General features: G+C 39.4%; 1 protein-coding gene across 1 annotated transcript in view; it reads left to right on the top strand.

Annotated features, from left to right (window-relative positions):
- The window catches only part of IQCH (IQ motif containing H), a 116,159-nt gene that overhangs the window by 15,970 nt on the left and 82,199 nt on the right, over window positions 1-17,990 (top strand). The window contains exons 6-10 of the mRNA XM_044980709.1: window positions 8,004-8,115; window positions 9,222-9,350; window positions 11,163-11,377; window positions 12,440-12,991; window positions 13,623-13,689. Of these exons, the coding sequence (XP_044836644.1) occupies window positions 8,004-8,115; window positions 9,222-9,350; window positions 11,163-11,377; window positions 12,440-12,991; window positions 13,623-13,689 (1,075 nt within the window). The remainder of the gene's footprint in view (window positions 1-8,003; window positions 8,116-9,221; window positions 9,351-11,162; window positions 11,378-12,439; window positions 12,992-13,622; window positions 13,690-17,990) is intronic.

Genomic DNA, 17,990 nt, shown 5'->3' with positions numbered 1-17,990 from the left:
AAAATATTAAGATTATTTGGCTTGTTTGTCATAATGGCCTTTTTTTTTTTTTAATTTTTAAAACCATGGAGGCTGATGGAGTACTGCAGCTTCACTGGGACTTTCTGTTCTCCAGTGCTACCCCTCTATCTCCACTGCTTAGCACATACATATCCACACAGAAAAATTGTGTCAGCTTACAGGCTAACTTATTAAGACTGTACATCTTAACAGTGCAAACCATAAAAAAACAAAAAACCTGGGGAAATAGGTAGTTAAGTCACTCAGCACCTTGTCATCAGTTTTTCACAACTTGAATTAACTTTATTCCATCATTCACAGCCCACGGAGCCACCAGCCAGCAGGTCCCTTTGATCACCAACCATGTATATTCATGTGTTTTTGATTATTAATATGGAATTTCTATGGTTTCATAACTTACATCATAGATGCCTTATATGTACACCTATGCTGTATATGAAGTCTGGTGTCAGATTGCAAATGGTGGCTGCAAAGTACATTTTTCTGTAATGTTCAGGGAAATGTGTGTGAATGGGTGATCTGTGGTGTTAGTGATTGCTGTTAATTTATAATGAGGAAGTTACAGGATGGGGTGGGGTTAATAACTTTTCTTAAAAAAAAAAAATTACATGGAAAATTAAGTTGTCCTTTGAAGAATTACAGGACCTGATTCTTCATTCCACTAGTGTAAATCTGGTGCAACAGAGAGGAGAATCAGGCCCATTGTGTCAAGTGTGGAGACAAAATTCACAACCAAATTCTCTGCTTGAATTGCTCTGTAGAAGTCAGTAGATTTATACCAGTAGAGAATTTGGCTCCTAATTATTACACTGTGAAACAGACAGATTTTAGGTGTGCTTCAGGTGCAGATTTCAATGCAGCCTTAACTATCAAGTCACTACAGAGATCGCCTCTGTGTGTGTGTGTGTGTGTGTGTGTGTGTGTTGTCATTTTCACTAAATACGGCTGTTTTTTAAACAAAGGACTAAGTGAACTAATGGGAAAAATCCTTGCTACATTAAAACAAGTACTCCATTTAAAATGAAGCAAAGAAAAAATACCATACAGAGTGAGACAGTTGTATCCATAAGAGAAACACACTTTTAAAAGGCTGATAGAATTGTTTTTCTCATGTCTCCGGTTAATTATACTCAGAAGCGCCTGAGATGAAAACATACTTTTGCGACACACTCCAGGCACATTATACAGAGCAAATCTTAGCCTGCATGACAAATGAAGTGCTCGCTCCTCGCCTTTGAAAACTGTACTTTAAAACACCCATCACAAGCAAGCACACTGTCTGCTGACTCCATAAAAAGATACTTGCTGAATCATAATGTTTGTAGCTTACTTTACTAGAAGATATTACTCATGGAGGAACATCTCTTAAATTCTAATCAACTCTCTTAAACCCGTTATGGCTCAATTATAGCTCTTCTAAGCCTGAGTTGTGTTGTGGACAGAGGAGGTGTGTGACAAGGTGAACTACCCGAAATTATTAGGCCTGATTCTTTGCTGCCTGGTTATTTGGACCCGTGCAGCCAGGGTGTAAAACATGGACAAATGAGAGTGGTAGAATTTTACACTTTGAGTAGTCATTTACAACTGTACAGTGTGCAAGGTAGTGAAGAAGGCACATTATACCATTGAAAGCACTCCACGGGCCTTGGGGGAGCATGGGAAGGAGTGTCACTTAATTGCCTGTAGAACAGGTGTAACCAATGCTTTTACAGACCTCCCTTCCCCCAGTCCAACCAGTGAGGTATGCAGGACACATGGTTCCCTTGCCCAGGAATATCCTCTCTAGAAGCATCAGCCAGCCATCTTCTATTTGCATTTCCCAGCACCGGAAGTTGCTGTGCCTTCTTTCCCCTCTTGTGCACTTACATCATGGGAGACATTATTTAGACCTCCAAATGTAATTACAACGCACAATTCTGACCATCACTGTACATGTTCCTTCTTTATCCTATTAATCTTATGTATGTTGAGGGGCTAATTGTTCTATAGAAAGCCTCTTTTCCCAAGACCAGTTTAATAAACAAACAAAGCTCTTAGGGGGCCTCCTTTTATGTGCATGTCTAGCACATTTTGGATGCTACTGCCATACAAATAATAAATAATACTGATTGTGGGTAACTAGATGACACACTGAATTAGTACAGTCACTTTTTAACTCTGGAGAAACTCCATTGAAAGCTTGTGTGAAGCATGAAATCATACAGCACTGAATAATAATACAAATAATGAATGATAGCAATAGTGAACTGCACATGGACACTTTCTTCAGTATGAGTTCTCTTGCTATTAATGAATTGTATGTTTATTTTTTAAACAGGCCAAAAGTCAGTTAAAGGAAAATAACTAATGCCTTAAAACACACTTGCCACATTCTGCCTTCACTTGCTTCTGGGCAGCCCCGTTGAAGTCACATGGAATAAACTACAGGGGAGGGCAAAGAGCATAACTCGGTTCTATAAGCGGAAATGTCTTTGTGGTGAAGAGAGGCTGTGATGGAAAAGCAAGAGGATTAGTAAAAAAGAGGAGGTGTGCTGGGCTGGATAGAATTTTCCTGATTAAGAATTCTGGGTCAATTCAACTCAGGTTGTCCAGCTATAACAGCTTCATTGTAGTAGGGTTGCACAATGTAAATAAGAGCATAAATCACCCTACTGTTCAAAATGCAGTTACATCTGCCCTGTTAGTTGACACCTGCCTTTTACTTTAGAGAAATTTAATTCCACCTACCTGCTTCCTTGCCTTACTCTTCAATTTCCTCCTCCTCCAGAAACAAATCTAGGCTTCTCTTGAACTCATACTTTCTGCTTCGATTGCTTTTCTTTGTAGCTTATTCCATACATTTACTGACACACGCACGGTGCACACTACTGCCTATCATGAAAAATCTACTAGGATTTAAACTGAGGGTAAATCTGGCCAGCAGTAAAATCAATGCTGCTTTACAGATACAGCACAAAATGGCAATGGTTTGAAAAGAGAGCTGCTATTTAATTAAATCCCATTCTTTTAGTATATACTTTATTGTGTCCCCACGTGCAGGGAAACAAAACAACTCACTGGTGGCAAGATTTAAGTGGGGGAGAGGGGATGCGTAGCTCTGACCTTCTTTGCTCAATATCAACCCATTTATAATCTTGGCTGGTGTAAAGTTAATCTTTGCCACATTTCTCATCGTTATACTCTTGGAATATAATGAAGTAAAGATTCATACCTTTTGTTCCCTTAGAGTGTAATGTTTCATAATAGCCGCAACCAAAAATGTGCATCTGTTATTGCCCTAAAAAATCTTTACTGTAATGAAGCATGCATCCTATTCAGTCTTCTTGGTGTCTGCCATTGGCAATGCTATTGTATGAATCAGGGAGTAGAAATTATAAATTGCATATTTCAATCTCCTCCATTTCCTAGTTAGAAATATGAACAAATGGCCTATTCTTTTTTATAACGTTGATTAATTTTGTTGTTATTTTGTGTTACAAGAGTGCCCAAATCAAGGCCAGGGCCTCATTGTTCTAAGTGCCATACACATAATAATAACAGTTATTAACACTTGGTTCTTATAACACTATTCGTCAGTCGAGTCAAAAGCGCTTTACAAAGGACATAAGTATCATTATCCCCACTTTATAGGTTGTCCAGGCAACCTTAATTCTGGCATTTTGTAACTTTTGAGTGCTTGACTGTGTGATCTTAATAATGTTCTTTTAATGCAATTTTGTGTGTGTGTGTAATTTCCTAAGCTTTTAAAAAAGCGAACTGAAAAATCAGAAACTCCCATCATGTGGCATCATATTGACACCCACATGGGTCAGCAGCCAGTTTGGACCCTTTAATTCCACCATACAGATCTCTGCTACTTGAGATCATGAAGTCTTGATGGCTGTAGTACATTATCATACTCTGTGTGGAGCAGCACCGTGGTGGGGTGGGGCAGGGTGCTGGGACACTTAGCCAATGGATTTCACAGGCCTTTGCTGACATCAGAGGCATGGTGAGATGCAGGACTCTGAGGGTCCATTCCAGCTCTGGAGGGCAGTGTCCTCTAGTGGGCACAGACGCTTCTGCCTGTTTTCCCCCAACTTGACCCCCTCCAACCCTTCCCATTCCTCGGCCTTCCCCACATCTGCCTCGTAGTCCCAGTTCCATTCTCCTCACCTCGCCAGTCCTCAGGTTTCTCATCTCAGTCCCAAACTTTTTGTCCAGCAAATGCTAATCTCACCCCTCTGGAATCCCTGACCCAGTCTCCCCCACTTCCAGGCTCCTTGTGCATCCATTCCCAGTCCCTCTCTAGTCTCCCAGCTCTTTGTCAGTCAGCCCCAATCTTCCTTCAGCCCCATCTCCTCAAACAATGTCAGTCTCCCTCCACACCACATGGCTCCAACCCATGCGTTTACCTCCCTGGCTGCATGTCCCAGTCTCCCCCCAGCTCCCATTCCCAGTCTCCTTGCCCTGCCAGTCGATCTGCCTCTGCACTTGAACTCCTAGTCCCACCTTTCCTCTCTGCTGGACACTCTTCAGTCTTGTCTTCACCCCCCCGCCCACGCAGCTCCTTGTTCTAATCTACTCCACAAACTTCCCTTTGCAGGTCTGGCTCTTGTCCCCTGTGCATTCAAATCGGATAGCTTCCTCCTCCATGCTGCCTGGGCCCAGCAGGAAAGTCACTGGCAGCACTGGAGAGACAGGCTCCCTGCTTCCATCCAGATCTGGCGCAGCCCAGAGCTGCTATTGCAGGGAAACTCCTGCTTAGCCCCTGACTGCAACATGCCCAGTGTGGATGGAATCTTTGGAGAATGTAGCTGCTGACATCTAAGAAATCTCTTTTGAGCATGTGTAAACTGTGATTTTTTTTCAAGGCTTATAACTTGGCCAAATTTTGGTAGATTTTCACAGGGATAGCAAAAGGCCACTGAAACAAAGATCAGCTCCCTGATAAATTTCAAGTCTCTTCTCCGAAATATGGGAGCACTAGAGCTTTTCAAAGAAAAGGGCACCAGAATTTTTCAGCATGGGCAAAATAATGTATTTATCCATATCCTTGTCCTAAAAAATGGCTGAATCATTTTGGCTGACATTGTCCAAAAAAGCTCAACCTGTAGCAGGCACTGTGCATGGAAAATTTCAGCCCAAATGGTTAAAGTGTGCCAAAGTTATAAGTAACTGGAAAAAAAGGTTCTATAATAGGAAATGTTGAGCAACCTCAGTAATAGGTGGGCTATCTGCCCTGCCTATGGTAAAACATCGGAAATCTTTTCTGGTCACTTGTCTAGCCATTATCAGTGAGCAGTTTACCGGAGGCTTCACGGTAGTAGTTAGTTTGAAGGAGGACAGGATAATGACCTTGCAAACAGTAAAATAATTGACTCTGAAGAACAGATTTTCAGCATTCTCCTCCAATTTTATGTGTGAAATGAATTGGGTGGGAAGCAAATGTTGTTTGCCTTCAAATAGCCATTTAGACGTGCAGCTTAGTTAGTTGAACATTCACTGGGCTGAAAATGTGTACCTGAATGCTCTTGTTTTGGATTCGGCCCCCTTTACTTCTGTCCTTCATAAAAGCTCCATGTCATACAACCTTTCTCTCTACATATGAAGAAGGTTGGATGAATCCATCATTCCTTCAGCTCCAGAGGAAGTTCTAGTAGGCACTGAGCCCCTGACCTACTGGAAAGGGAGGGAGGGGGACTTTTGTCTTTTGTAGCAGCATATTGTGCATCCACTAGACTAGTGGATTGACCCAGATTCTCATTTCATTTATCCTTTGCCTGCGGAGCAGAGCAGCTCTGAGATTAGCATTTTCTTCTCCTATGTTGTGCCATTGGTAAACTTAACAAGTTTGTATCTGGAACCTTCATCTAAGCCGTTTGTCGCAAATGGGTAAAGTCTAAGATCAGCCTGTTATTGCTGACAAAACTCTGCTTTCACTTTTCTTGGCTTTATCTATTGCAGCATTTTAACTTGGATCCCAGATGCTTCTGATTTCAGAAGCAACCTGGCAGGGGTACTTTATCAAAGGCTCTCTGGAAATCTGGATAAACTGTGCTGTATGCCTCAAAACTGTCAGGCTTGCCTTTTACTTCTCCAAGATGGTTGAGAATATTATTTAAACTGGATCTTTCTTGACTCCCTAGATTTACCTATGCCTTACTGGCCCTAGAATCAGTCAGGCAATGCCATTTTCCGCTGATGTGGTTTTACTGTCTTTTGGCCAGATCCCCAATTGGTGTAAATTGTCATGACCCCATTGAAGTCAGTTGAGTTATCACGAATTAAACCAGCAGAGGATCTGGAGCTTTGTTTCTATGGTTATAAAGCAGACCCTCATTTATCCAAATGGAACAGGCAACATGGAATTTATTTGGATAAACTGGAGTTCAGAAAAGAAGGGGAAGTTTTTCACAAACTTAATTAAATCGTTGTCGAAGCTCATAAACTATAGTTTTCAGATATGTAATGTATAGAAGGGAACACAACCCAGGGGGTTTCAGGTAGTGGATTCTACAGCATACATTATTATTCAGGCTTTATGTTCAATACTATCTTTCTGTCTCCTTGATAGATTCCTCCCAATTCCCCTGCAATAACATCTTGGAACATGTAATGTATTGAAGAGTTTTTTAAAATCACTCTATATCACCCTTTCAGCATAGCCATTCGTATGGAGATATTTCCGTATTTATATTGATAGAACTCACCAATAATTAGAAATTGAATCTTCTATTCTGAAACATTACAGCAGATTTTTAGAACAGTGATATGAAGCAATGTCAGATTAAAACAGATTAGAAATCACTTTCTTTCTCTCCTTCCCTCTTTCATCATTGCAGCTATTTGCTCTGACATTTTTCTTGACTTGTGACCAAAGATGTGATATTTTAGTCCTGAAAATAATAATTGTCAGATCTGTGATCAGATATCAGGACCAACTCATATTGTCTTTCTCCATGTGAGTGCCAGTATACTCTTGGCCTCTGAGTTTGCATGTTCAATTTTGCATATGCAGAAATCGGCAAGCATCTGTTTTATGGTCACAAATCAGGATATTTGTGATGTTTAATAGCACAAAGTAAGTGCATGCCTACAGTTGCACACACAATATCAGAGGCTTATTTGATCCTCTCTCTGAACGCTCATTTGCTTCAGGTGGGATTGGTGCACACAGAATGGCAACATCTGGTCCATCGTGTATAGCAAGATGTATCCTTACCAGTGCGAAAAGGAAATGTTTATGATACCTGAAGAAGGAGGCAAAATGTTAAGTGATGTTGTTGAGTACATGTGTGTGCGTATATAGTAATGTAAGATTATAAAATCTGTTCTCTCCCCTGTGCAATGCTCCATATATGGGATACTAGTCATAATAGCTATAATCTCATTGCCATATGAGGATTATGTGTGCGTGAACATGGTGCCTTCACACCGGCACTTAGAAGATGCAGGCTTTACCTTTAAGGTACCCTTAGACTCCATCATCCTACAGTAATTAATGTTCACTGATTACAAATAGTTACATATACTGTAAATCCAATAATATTCTGTGCAGTGAATTTGCTTAGGATCTATTTACATATTTCCAACTACTATCTCCTGCTTCCTTTCCAGTACGTGGCATGTGTACATGTTTCCTCTATTCAAAGCCTGCTCTGTCAAGAGATACTATGTTTATAATATAGTCATTAAAATTGAGCAAAGTCCTTGCAGTTTCTTTATTAACTAGTACACTGATTTTGTGTAGCAGAAATTGCAAGACGTTGATTGGATTTAATTAACTTTATTTTAAATTACATACACTAATGACAGTAGACAATAGTGCAGCATGTTCATAAGCAGTAAAATCAGTGCCCGTACTGTTACATTATTAAACCTTAATGAAACTGTTCATAGCAGAAATTGTATTTATTATTTAGCTTTATGCAAGTAGAAAACTGAGTTCTTTGCAAAACCAGAAATATTGGTTGCTAAAGGAGCATTCTCTCGGTTTTTAGGTATGCACTCAGAAGATCGTGAAAGGCCTTACAGTTGGTAACCTCTCGGTTTTGCCTGCCTCTCATCAAATGGATTCTCCCTTACCTATATTAGAAAGGGATGCAAGGAAAGGTCAGTCACAGATGCCTAATCCTATCATTTTTATGCCAACAAGATGAAATACTGAGCTCTAAGGAGGCAATGTTGTCTGCTGGGAGTCAAGACCTTGTCTACCTTGTGCAAGCCATTTAGCGTCTCTACTCTTCTCCATTTTACAGACTGGCACAATAATATCTGCTGCACAGGAATATTGTGAGAGTTCATTATTTAATGTTTGTGATGCGCATTGAGATTCTTTGATAAGAGAACTGAAAAGCATTATCATCAGTAAAGCGTAAGGGCCAAATCCAGGCTGCATATCCCATGAATGGATAGATGGGAAAAGAGCTTGCCAGTTGGAGAACCGTGAGGCACAACTGTTGTGCCCTATGCTAGGCTCCCCCAAAACCAACAGAGTTTATTCTCAGCTGCTTTCTGGAATGAGTTAAGGGACATCATCAGTATATTAAGCACATGCTTGCTGTAAGCCAGCGATCAACTTCTTGCACAGAGTTTTGTTGCTGCTGGAAAGAAAAATCTGTGAAGACTTTCTGTATGGTTGCGCCAAGATCAAAATAAGTGGCCACTATGAATGCCTGTTTCTTCAAAGTAATCAAAAGGGCCTGAAGTTGCCCCAGGACTGTAACTGGAGCTGCATTTGGATTATGTAGAGAATGGATCAAATTGTTTGTAATAATTCCATAGCCTCAATTACAGGGTAATTTACAAGTCTTTCTTTTCGGTAGTTCTACTACATGTTCCTCATTTTCACGAACATATAATTCCTGTTTATAATACTGTCCCAGTACAGTATATTTCATTTGTATGTCCCTGTTTATAGGCAAAGTTTGCCTTCCTTGGATTTGTCATATAAAGAATACCACTGCTCCTCTAGTTCCAATTGATGTGAGGAAGAATTCATTAAAACAAACAAAAAGGCTTGTCTTAATCTCCATCTAATTTCTTTCTTTACAATTACCAATTGACAACATCTTGTCTTTGATGATTAGGGAAAGAATAGCTACAAGTCCTTTAAAGAGGGTGAAACATTTTTCTTTAGGTAACCTGAGATGCTCCATGTAACTTGATAAAACAAGAAATTAAATATACATTGTTCAGCAATGTTTTTCATTTTCTAGGTATTTTGAATCTAATTGAGCGAAGGCTAATTCCACCAGCCGCAAAGATTACACTTGAGTCACCTCCTGTTTTACCCAGAGCAGCTCCTCTCCATGAGTTTCACAAACAGCACAAGAAGCCAGTTGTAGGTAAGGATAAAGGGTTGATCATTCTAATCAGTTAAATTCTGAACTTTGCTTTCTATTCCCCAGGCTCTTGTTTTCTCTTAAGAGAGCTGCTGAGGCAGTGAACTCAGGGCCAGGTTTTAAAGGTATTTAGGCATCAAACAGTGCAGAGAGGCGTCTACTGGGATTTTCAAAAACATCCAGGCCCCCAGCTCCCATAGATTTTGATTAGGCTGCTTATCTGATGTGTGGATGTATTGGAAAAGAGCTTGCCAGTTGGGGAATCATGGGGCACAACTGTTGTGCCCTACTCCAGGCTCCCCCAAAGCCAACAGAGTTTATATTCAGGTGTACTCTTGAGGCTGGAGTTCCAGAGTTTTCAACAGGAGTTCGGCACTGGGACACTCCTGAAAATCCCATTAGATGCTTATCTGCATTTGTAGATGCCTAAATACCTTTGAAATCTGGCCCTCAATGCTCAGTAGTGAATAAAGCCCATAATTCAACTGTGACTTATGCTAACTGATTGGGAATTGATGTTGCCAAGATACTGGAAGGAGCTGTGCCTGGCTATCTCAACTAGAGGAAAATCAGAGAGTTACTCAGAGGAGGAGTGCTACCGAAGTACACTAGACCTGAATGTGGAATACAGAATCTACTCTCATCTAGCATTCTCTTGCTGCATAAGTCTGTATAGAAAGGCTGAGGTCCCTATGGTAGGAATGATGAAGTCCACCAGTGAGCCAACAGCAGTTGCTTTGGATTTGAAAGGCTTCATGATGGATGGATGTGACCAAAAAATGAAACCAAGGGCTGTGAGTTATTGTGGCAGTGGCATGGAATAACATGGAGTAAAAGTGACAAACATTTCAGGAGTGCTATAGTATACACCAGGGGTGGGCAAACTTTTTGGCCCGAGAGCCATATCTGGGTGGAGAAATTGCATGCAGGGCTGGGGCAGGGAGTTGGGGTGCGGGGTGTGGGAGGGGTCGTGGTATGCAGAAAGGGGCTTGGGCAGGGGAGGGGTGCAGTGTGCGGGAGGGGGCTCAGGGCAGGAGTTGGGTTGCAGGAGGGGTGCAGGGTGTAGCAGGGGGCTCAGGGCAGGGAGTTGGGGTGCGGGGTGCGGCAGGAGGCTCAGGGCAAGGAGTGCAGGAAGGGTGTGGGGTGTGGCAGGGGGCTCAGGGCAGGCGGTTGGGGTGCAGGAGGTGTGCAGGGTGCAGTAGGGGACTCAGGGCAGGGAGTTGGGGTACAGGAGGGATTCGGGCTCCAGGGTGGCAGCGGCGCACACTGGGGCCAGGGCAGGCTCCCTGCCCTGCACCGCTCCAGGAAGCGGCTGGCACCTTGTCCCTGCGATCCCTGGGGGAGGGAGGCATAGGGCTCTGTGCGCTGTCCTCGCCTGCGGATACTTCCCCTGACGCTCCCATTCGCCGCGGTTCCCCATTCCCACCAATGATCAGGTGCTTGAATATATTATGGAAAGTGGATATACTGTTGACTGGTACACTAGCTTTGGAAAATGTATATTAAAAATTGCTATGGTAACCTGATCCCAGTATCTGTGATAGCAGATCTGTGATTGTCCTTCAGTCTGTTAGGCTTTTATTAGCATTTGATGACAAAGTTATATCATTAGTGCTTTCCTCCAAAAATATTACTGGTTTGGTCAAAACTTAATATTTGGATTACATCTTTTGGAAATCGCAACCTATTTGGACATCAAAGTAAAGTAAGATAGCTTCTGGGTCAATTTCTACTGGTGAAATTGCACTTTATTTTTATTGTATGGTATTTCTTTTTAGCAATAAAACCTTACATTGCATTGTTCTATTGGTACAGGAGGGATTGGTAGCAAGGTGGACTTTGCTGGTACAGACATCTTCATCTTTCCAAACACACAAAGAGGTCCTGATGACTCATATTCCTCAAACAAAGGTAGCATTGCTCCACCTCCATCCAGCAGCTCCATGGCTTCAGCTAAGAAATCAAAGCGATTATGGACGCAACCAGCTCAAGGGCTGGAGTTGATAAATTGCACTTCCCCTCCGCCAAAGGTATTTAAGCATTGATGACAACAAGATTTTATCATGTAGATTTTCAGTGCTGTCTTCATCAAAGATTGTTTAAGACATGATCCTGCACCACTGAATCAGGCCAAAGCCAACTGAAGTAAATAGAAAGACTTCCCCTAATGCTAGTTTGCTAAAGTGTCTCTCCTGTAATTCTTGCATTGTTCATATAGGCACACAGAATGTCTCACATGCAGCTATAGGAGAATTTGAGCCTGAGTGACAGACTTCAGTTATTACTTGAGGTTTGATGGTTGTTCTTAGCATCTATGCATAAGGGACATCTCCTTCTCTTTGCATGCACCTGAATTACAGTGTTGCATACAGATCAGGACTTTGAGTTTTGCTTGGCCTTTTAAGACTTTTGTATCATTAGCGTGCTGATCCATGCTGTGGCCCAGATGAGAAATGAAAAGGAAAAATAAAGCAACCTTGGTGAACAAGGCTAGAAAATGTATGAGTTCAAGTCCCTTGAAATAAGTAAAGTTGGAGCAAAAGCTAAAACTGGTGACAGGCTGAAGTCTCCAGTGGAGACAAGAGTTCTGATAGGGTTCAGAAGTGGTGAGTCTTGCTAAGTAGCTTTGGGAGATGAGAGCGCTGTCCCTGGTAAGCGTGTAGGAGAGGATGTTATCCATTCTGTCAGGATTGGTGGACATCTTATGAATGAGATAACAATGTTGGAAGGCTGTTGTCTGGTAAATCATACAGATTGTGGGATCAGCTGACCATATCAGAGTTACTGTACAGCTTTATTTTATATATAATAAGATCAAGCATAGTTCCCATGAGCAATTAATATATTTCTATAAAAATGTTAATAGCCTTGAGTGACCCCTAAGGTACTTTTCTGGTAAGGAGGTTTAAAGTATATATGGGCCAGCCTTTGTGCTTATGACATGTATATGTTAAATCAATATGAGGAATACATTTCTGGATCCATAATTTCCCACAGTTGTGTGGTAAATGATAAAATGGTAATATGTCTTGACCACTCATTTATAAGTAGCTGCAATTACTTTTAATCTTGGCTGTGCTCTCTTTCCACAGAGCCCACATATGATGCCACCTCAGCCCTTACAGAATACATTTTTGGATTATGATATAACTATTTACAATGGCACTATAGATCATAAGGCTCCAGATTTTCTGGCATTCAAGCAGCACTATTGTTTGTCCTGGGGAAGTATTCTTTCTTTCTTGGAATATGTTGAGAAGCTTCTCAAGGACTATGCAGTACCATTGGCTATAATAAAGAGTAAGAAGTTGATGGAACTCATATCAGACTTTGAACTTAACCAGAGGCCAACCAGAGATGACCTTCTGTCGGTGATAAAGAACCGGACAACTGTGAAAAGGATCTTAAATCAACCTGGCCAGAGATACAAAGGGCAACATGGTACTGAAATGGCTACCACAAAGATCCAAGCAACATGGAGGCGCTATAAGGCCAGAAAAGCCTACATCCATTTCAGGCAGCAGCAGTGGGCATCAGGTGTGATTGCCATTTCTTGGCTCTTGCATAGTCACATGGCACGTGTAAAAAAGACCCTGAAGGAATCACGTCAGAGACACCTGGAGAATTTTTACATCAGGGCCAAGGTGTGCAGTGCTGCCAGCTGCTACTGCAGCACTTCTTTTCTAAACATCTCTTGCTTGAGTAATCGCAATAAGCTGTTTCCATTTTTTTCCCTTTAACCATACATTTGTCCGAGCATCATATTTCATCCTTCATCAGTGATTCAGCCTTTGTGGCTGCAGAATCTGCTGCAATTTTTCTATGGAAAATGTCCCTTCACTTTGACTTTGGTAGTTGTGTCAGAAAATCAATGTTTTAACTGCATTACCGTAGCTCCCTATATATACCTTGTGGCAGTAAATTGGCTGGAAAAAAAATCCCTCTCTTGTCTACATTGCTGTCACCACTTTGTCAGAAAGTATTTAAGTTTGTAGACAGCCTTTTAATTAGTGCTCACAATTTCATTTATGTTTGCTTTCTTTTTTTTTCATTCATATTCTGTTAATTAAGTGAGCAGCCTCTAATCTTCCCCTGCCAGTAGCTTCATGTAGCCACCTAATTAAATTAATTGGGGAAGATGTTTTAAGTATGTAATTAAATCAATTAATATAATTTATGCCTGGCTTAACTGTACAGTGGAAAAACAGCTGAAGTTTGACTAGATGAATCCACTACAGCTTCCTGTCACTGATCAATGGTCTTCTTGATTTTTAGCATCTGGCAGCCAACTGGAATCGCATCAGGACCTCCAGGAGGACTATTATCCATATCCCATCATTAGGTATAACACTTTTGCCTGCAAATCTATCAGCAACCTCTATTACCCACCACATTATGACTCCTTGATTGAGTTCAAGGAAGGCCCCTTGTTTTATTCAAATTGGTCTCGGCAGGAAAATGTTCTCAACATGATGAGAGTAATAACACAGGGCCCTCGCTCGAAACGGCGTTTAATTTGGGGATTAAGCAAATAAAGTCATTATGTGGAGGCCGCTATTCAGTGGAGAGGTGATTTGCTGTAATTCGCTTTCATCTGTATGAAATGAACTAAAAAGTTGTATTTTTTCCTCCTGAAATAACAGATAATGTTTTCAGTCTTCTTTAATGATGGGAGAACGTGTGCCTGTGTGTGTTGTTGCTGTTACAGCAATAAGCCAGGGTATTGCTTGTACACTGTTTTTAATCAAATGTGCAGTCAAAATGATAAGCTACATTCTCTGAAATTATTTAGTTCTAATTACGAGCAGATGGGATGCTTTATTTGCACCTAGGGCGCCTGAGCAAAAGGAAATGCTGTGTGAACAAGAATAATTAAGAAGTTGAATAGTGTTTTTTGCGCTTAAATAATCTGCAGTTTCATGTTAATTAGCACTAATGTAATTATTTAATTACATTTATGAATTGGGGAACTTAAAAGCTGTTTTCTGCAAAGCAGTGGCCAAATGTAGTTGTTTAGAAATGATAGAATATGATTTCTTGGGAATTTCCAAAATGCACCAATAATCTCTTAAAACATGAATTGCTGTCAAAATGTTTGTGATTTGATTTATTTTCTACGCTTTCATAGCAAATTAATTGACCTTAGAGAGTTAGGATTTCATGAATTGAACTGGCTTAGATTTGAATTAATGAAAACTGTGAATACATTCTCTCTCTCATATTTATGGAATATATATCCTTTGATTTTTATGAGAAGATAATTTGCAAAACTATGTTAACATAAATATATAGCCGATGAACCACTGTTTTTATTTGCACATTGATCTTAAATTCTCACATGAATTAATATGCCAGATTAAATCATGTATCAGAACTCTAATTTAAAACATGAACATTTAAAAATAATATCTAAATTCCAATGGTTTTGAACCTGATGAAAATGGGAATTGGGAGGGACACCAGTTATAGAAGAAAAACAATTGTTATTTATATCTGTAAACTCAAATGTCAGCAATATTGCTAAGCAACAAATGCTTTTCAAGTTGTTTTCAAAGCTTTGGTATTATAAAAATAGAGAAACATTAAAAACTCTTTTTAAAGTGAAATGTCCCTGGTACGCAAATTACCCTGTTAACTTTCAGCAAATGTATAGACATAATTGAAAATATTTAAAACCTTCTTGTTTAAACTAAATAGAGAGTCCATTTTCATTTGGCATTTGACCTAGTGTCTAGCCCCTTAACCTGCAACTTATTGTATGCAGCAGTCGGCATCCATGTAAGAAATTATATGATTCAGGCTCTAGATAGGAATCTTCTCTCTTTTAAAAAAAAAAAAATATTCTGTATTAGGTACGTTTTATTATGAGTTCAAATCTTTTCTTAGAAAATTACGAGGTGTGTATATATAACTACCAAATGAAGGAAATATTAAAATTATGTCAGTCAAAATAGGGATTCTTAAGGTATTGTAAGAAAAGTGTATTCATGTTTATTTACTGTAAATATATGCAACTGCATTGAGATTTCTGTTACAGAATTCAAGTTTTTTAGATATATTTTAGAGTCCTATAAGCATTTAGTCTGTGTTGAAAGTTAGAATAAAAGCTTTGCACTTTTTTTATCTTTTATAAGAGATTCAGATTGAAAACAGAATTTTTTAAAAAGTTCAGTTGCTTTTGAGATATGCAAATATGAAATATAATAGCTGGAAGTTGACAAGATTGACACTAACAGAGCTTTAAACATAGCTTACATTTTAAAAACTGAAAACATGAAGGCTTTTCAGTTCTATGAACTAAGACCCTTTCAAGTATATAATAAAATAAAATGGGAACATCGTGACATTTTTAAATATTCTTCTCTGCATGGGTTTGTTTTTTCAAAGATATTTTCATTAGATTTTTCATCCATCACTAAGGCATTTCCAGTTACTGACATTGTAATTTATCAGAAAATCTTCTCTGATTGTTGTTTTGCTCTGACAAGTACTGTAATAATACCTGTTTTGAAAAACACTGCTAATTACTTGTAGCCAAGATACCAAAACAATTCCTCTTTTTTGGGCCTAATTGAGCATTGGAATAAATAAGCTTGATTAGATGTTTACACAAGAGGCTACACTACTCTTTGAACTAATAATATGCATTTTATAATCTGAAGATATAAACATATCTATTAAACATCATGGCCCGACTCAACGCTACTTAATCACAAAATTCCAGACTTCAACAGGCATTTTCTCAAAGGAATTGAATCATATCAACATAAAAATATGTCTAAGTAACTATAAAGTTGGAACACAACTGCTGAGCATTAAGAAGTGCATGTTTGACAAAGTATTTTTCACCAACAATATTTTTTCTTTGCAGTATAGTTAGTTAAGAATGGAGGACATTAAATCCTGGCTCTGCTGAATTCCAATTGACTTCATTGAAGCCAGGATTTCACCTGAGTGTCAAAACCTGAATCTCTTCTCACACTGTTGGAACTCCACTGAAATCAGGCCACATTCTTAACTGTGAATTTCTCAGCTTTCTTCAATTTGAAGAACATTTCAGGACCATTACAAGTACCCATTCTCTGCACATAACTAAGGGAAATATTAAGTGAGATGATTGGTTAAAGAGACACTGTCAGGTTAAAAATTATAGGTTTTTTTTAAGGAACAAATTTCTATATTCATTTTACTAACAACAAAGCCTTGTTTTATTAAAACTGGATTTTAAAAATCTAATCTTTCATTATTTAAACAGTTTGTTACTTTTTGCATTTCTCTTTGTTAGTACAGTGAAAACAGGGTAGTCAGTTTCACTTTTGTTTATAGTAATTTTCAAGTCAATTTCACTTTCAAATTCTAATGCTTTAATACAATGTTGCAATATTTCAGTTGCAAATACTGTTGGAGAATATTTATTATTTTTATATAACTCTTTTAATTGGATTGTTTTAAAACTATAAAACCTTCTTTTAATCATTTTCGCAAAAATTAAATTTGGGGCCAAATTTGACCTGACTCTAGGTCAAATTCCATTTGCACTTACACTGATGTAAAATTTCTGATCTTTAATATGTATTCCAAGCAAAAACATTAATGGACTGTAATTATCCATTGAGAATTTATTATCATCTTCATTAAATTAACATGTAAATATTAAAAAAATATAATTGCAATAAGATATTCTAGTTCTTGAATTATGGTTTATCTTATTACAAGAAGAGCCTCTCATTACAACACAGAGCCACTGTGACATTATTTCCTAATAAAATTACTGCTCCACTCAGTAACATTACTCTGCAGAAACTTTGCATAATATACGGTTATTGTCGCTTTCTCCTGTGTTCCTTCTCTCCCTCCCCCTCCTCACTACCTCCTCCCCATTTTAACCCCTTCTCTCTGCTGCATGTGATGCAACTCCTGTGCAACACTCACATTCTTTTAGAAAACGGTGTTTCAGTGAATACTAGTACTTGAAAGTAAATATGCCAAGTATATTGGGTAAATTAGAGATCTGTTTTAGCACATGTGCCCAATATATTAGGCAGTGTCAGCTGGTTAAACTCCGGCTATCTTTCTCCCCTCTTTTTTCTGCAGGGAAAAAACCCCAACTCCAACTTTCTTACACTGTTTTGTCTTTGCCACCTCCCTGCTTCATACCACTTCTTTTGTTTTCAAAGGCAGTTCTGAAAGGTGTTACAGGTTCTTTGCTAGGGCAGGCACTAATGGGGACCCGCAAAACATATTTAGAAAGAGTAGTGAGTCCTGGCAGGGGCTGAGATGGGCAGGCAACAGTAGTCCCTTTACCATTACCTTCTACTCCCCATTTTCTCTGACTCTCTTCTCGTTTACCCCAGTGTAAATTGGGAGAAACTCCATTGAAGTCAATGGAGATATATTGGTGTGAAGCTGGTGTTAGAGAAGCTGACCCTCAGTATTCTTTTGGTACCACGATCACACATTGCACTTGGAAATCCACAATTCTTGCTCTAAGAGATTGAGCTTTTCTGTAGTCCAGCTCAGCCATTGGCACATCATGGTGGATTGGTGCTGAATGTGAGTGAAAGGGCATATCATCAAGCTCTGATAAGCTGCAGGTTTGGGAGACCAAAATATTACCACATCATTGATTTCAGCTCCAATTGG

The sequence above is a fragment of the Mauremys mutica genome, chromosome 11 (assembly GCF_020497125.1).
Source record: "Mauremys mutica isolate MM-2020 ecotype Southern chromosome 11, ASM2049712v1, whole genome shotgun sequence".
Classification (NCBI taxonomy): Eukaryota; Metazoa; Chordata; order Testudines; family Geoemydidae; genus Mauremys; species Mauremys mutica.
The sequence above is the reverse complement of the archived record's forward strand: the minus strand, read 5'-3'. Positions and strand labels throughout refer to the sequence as shown.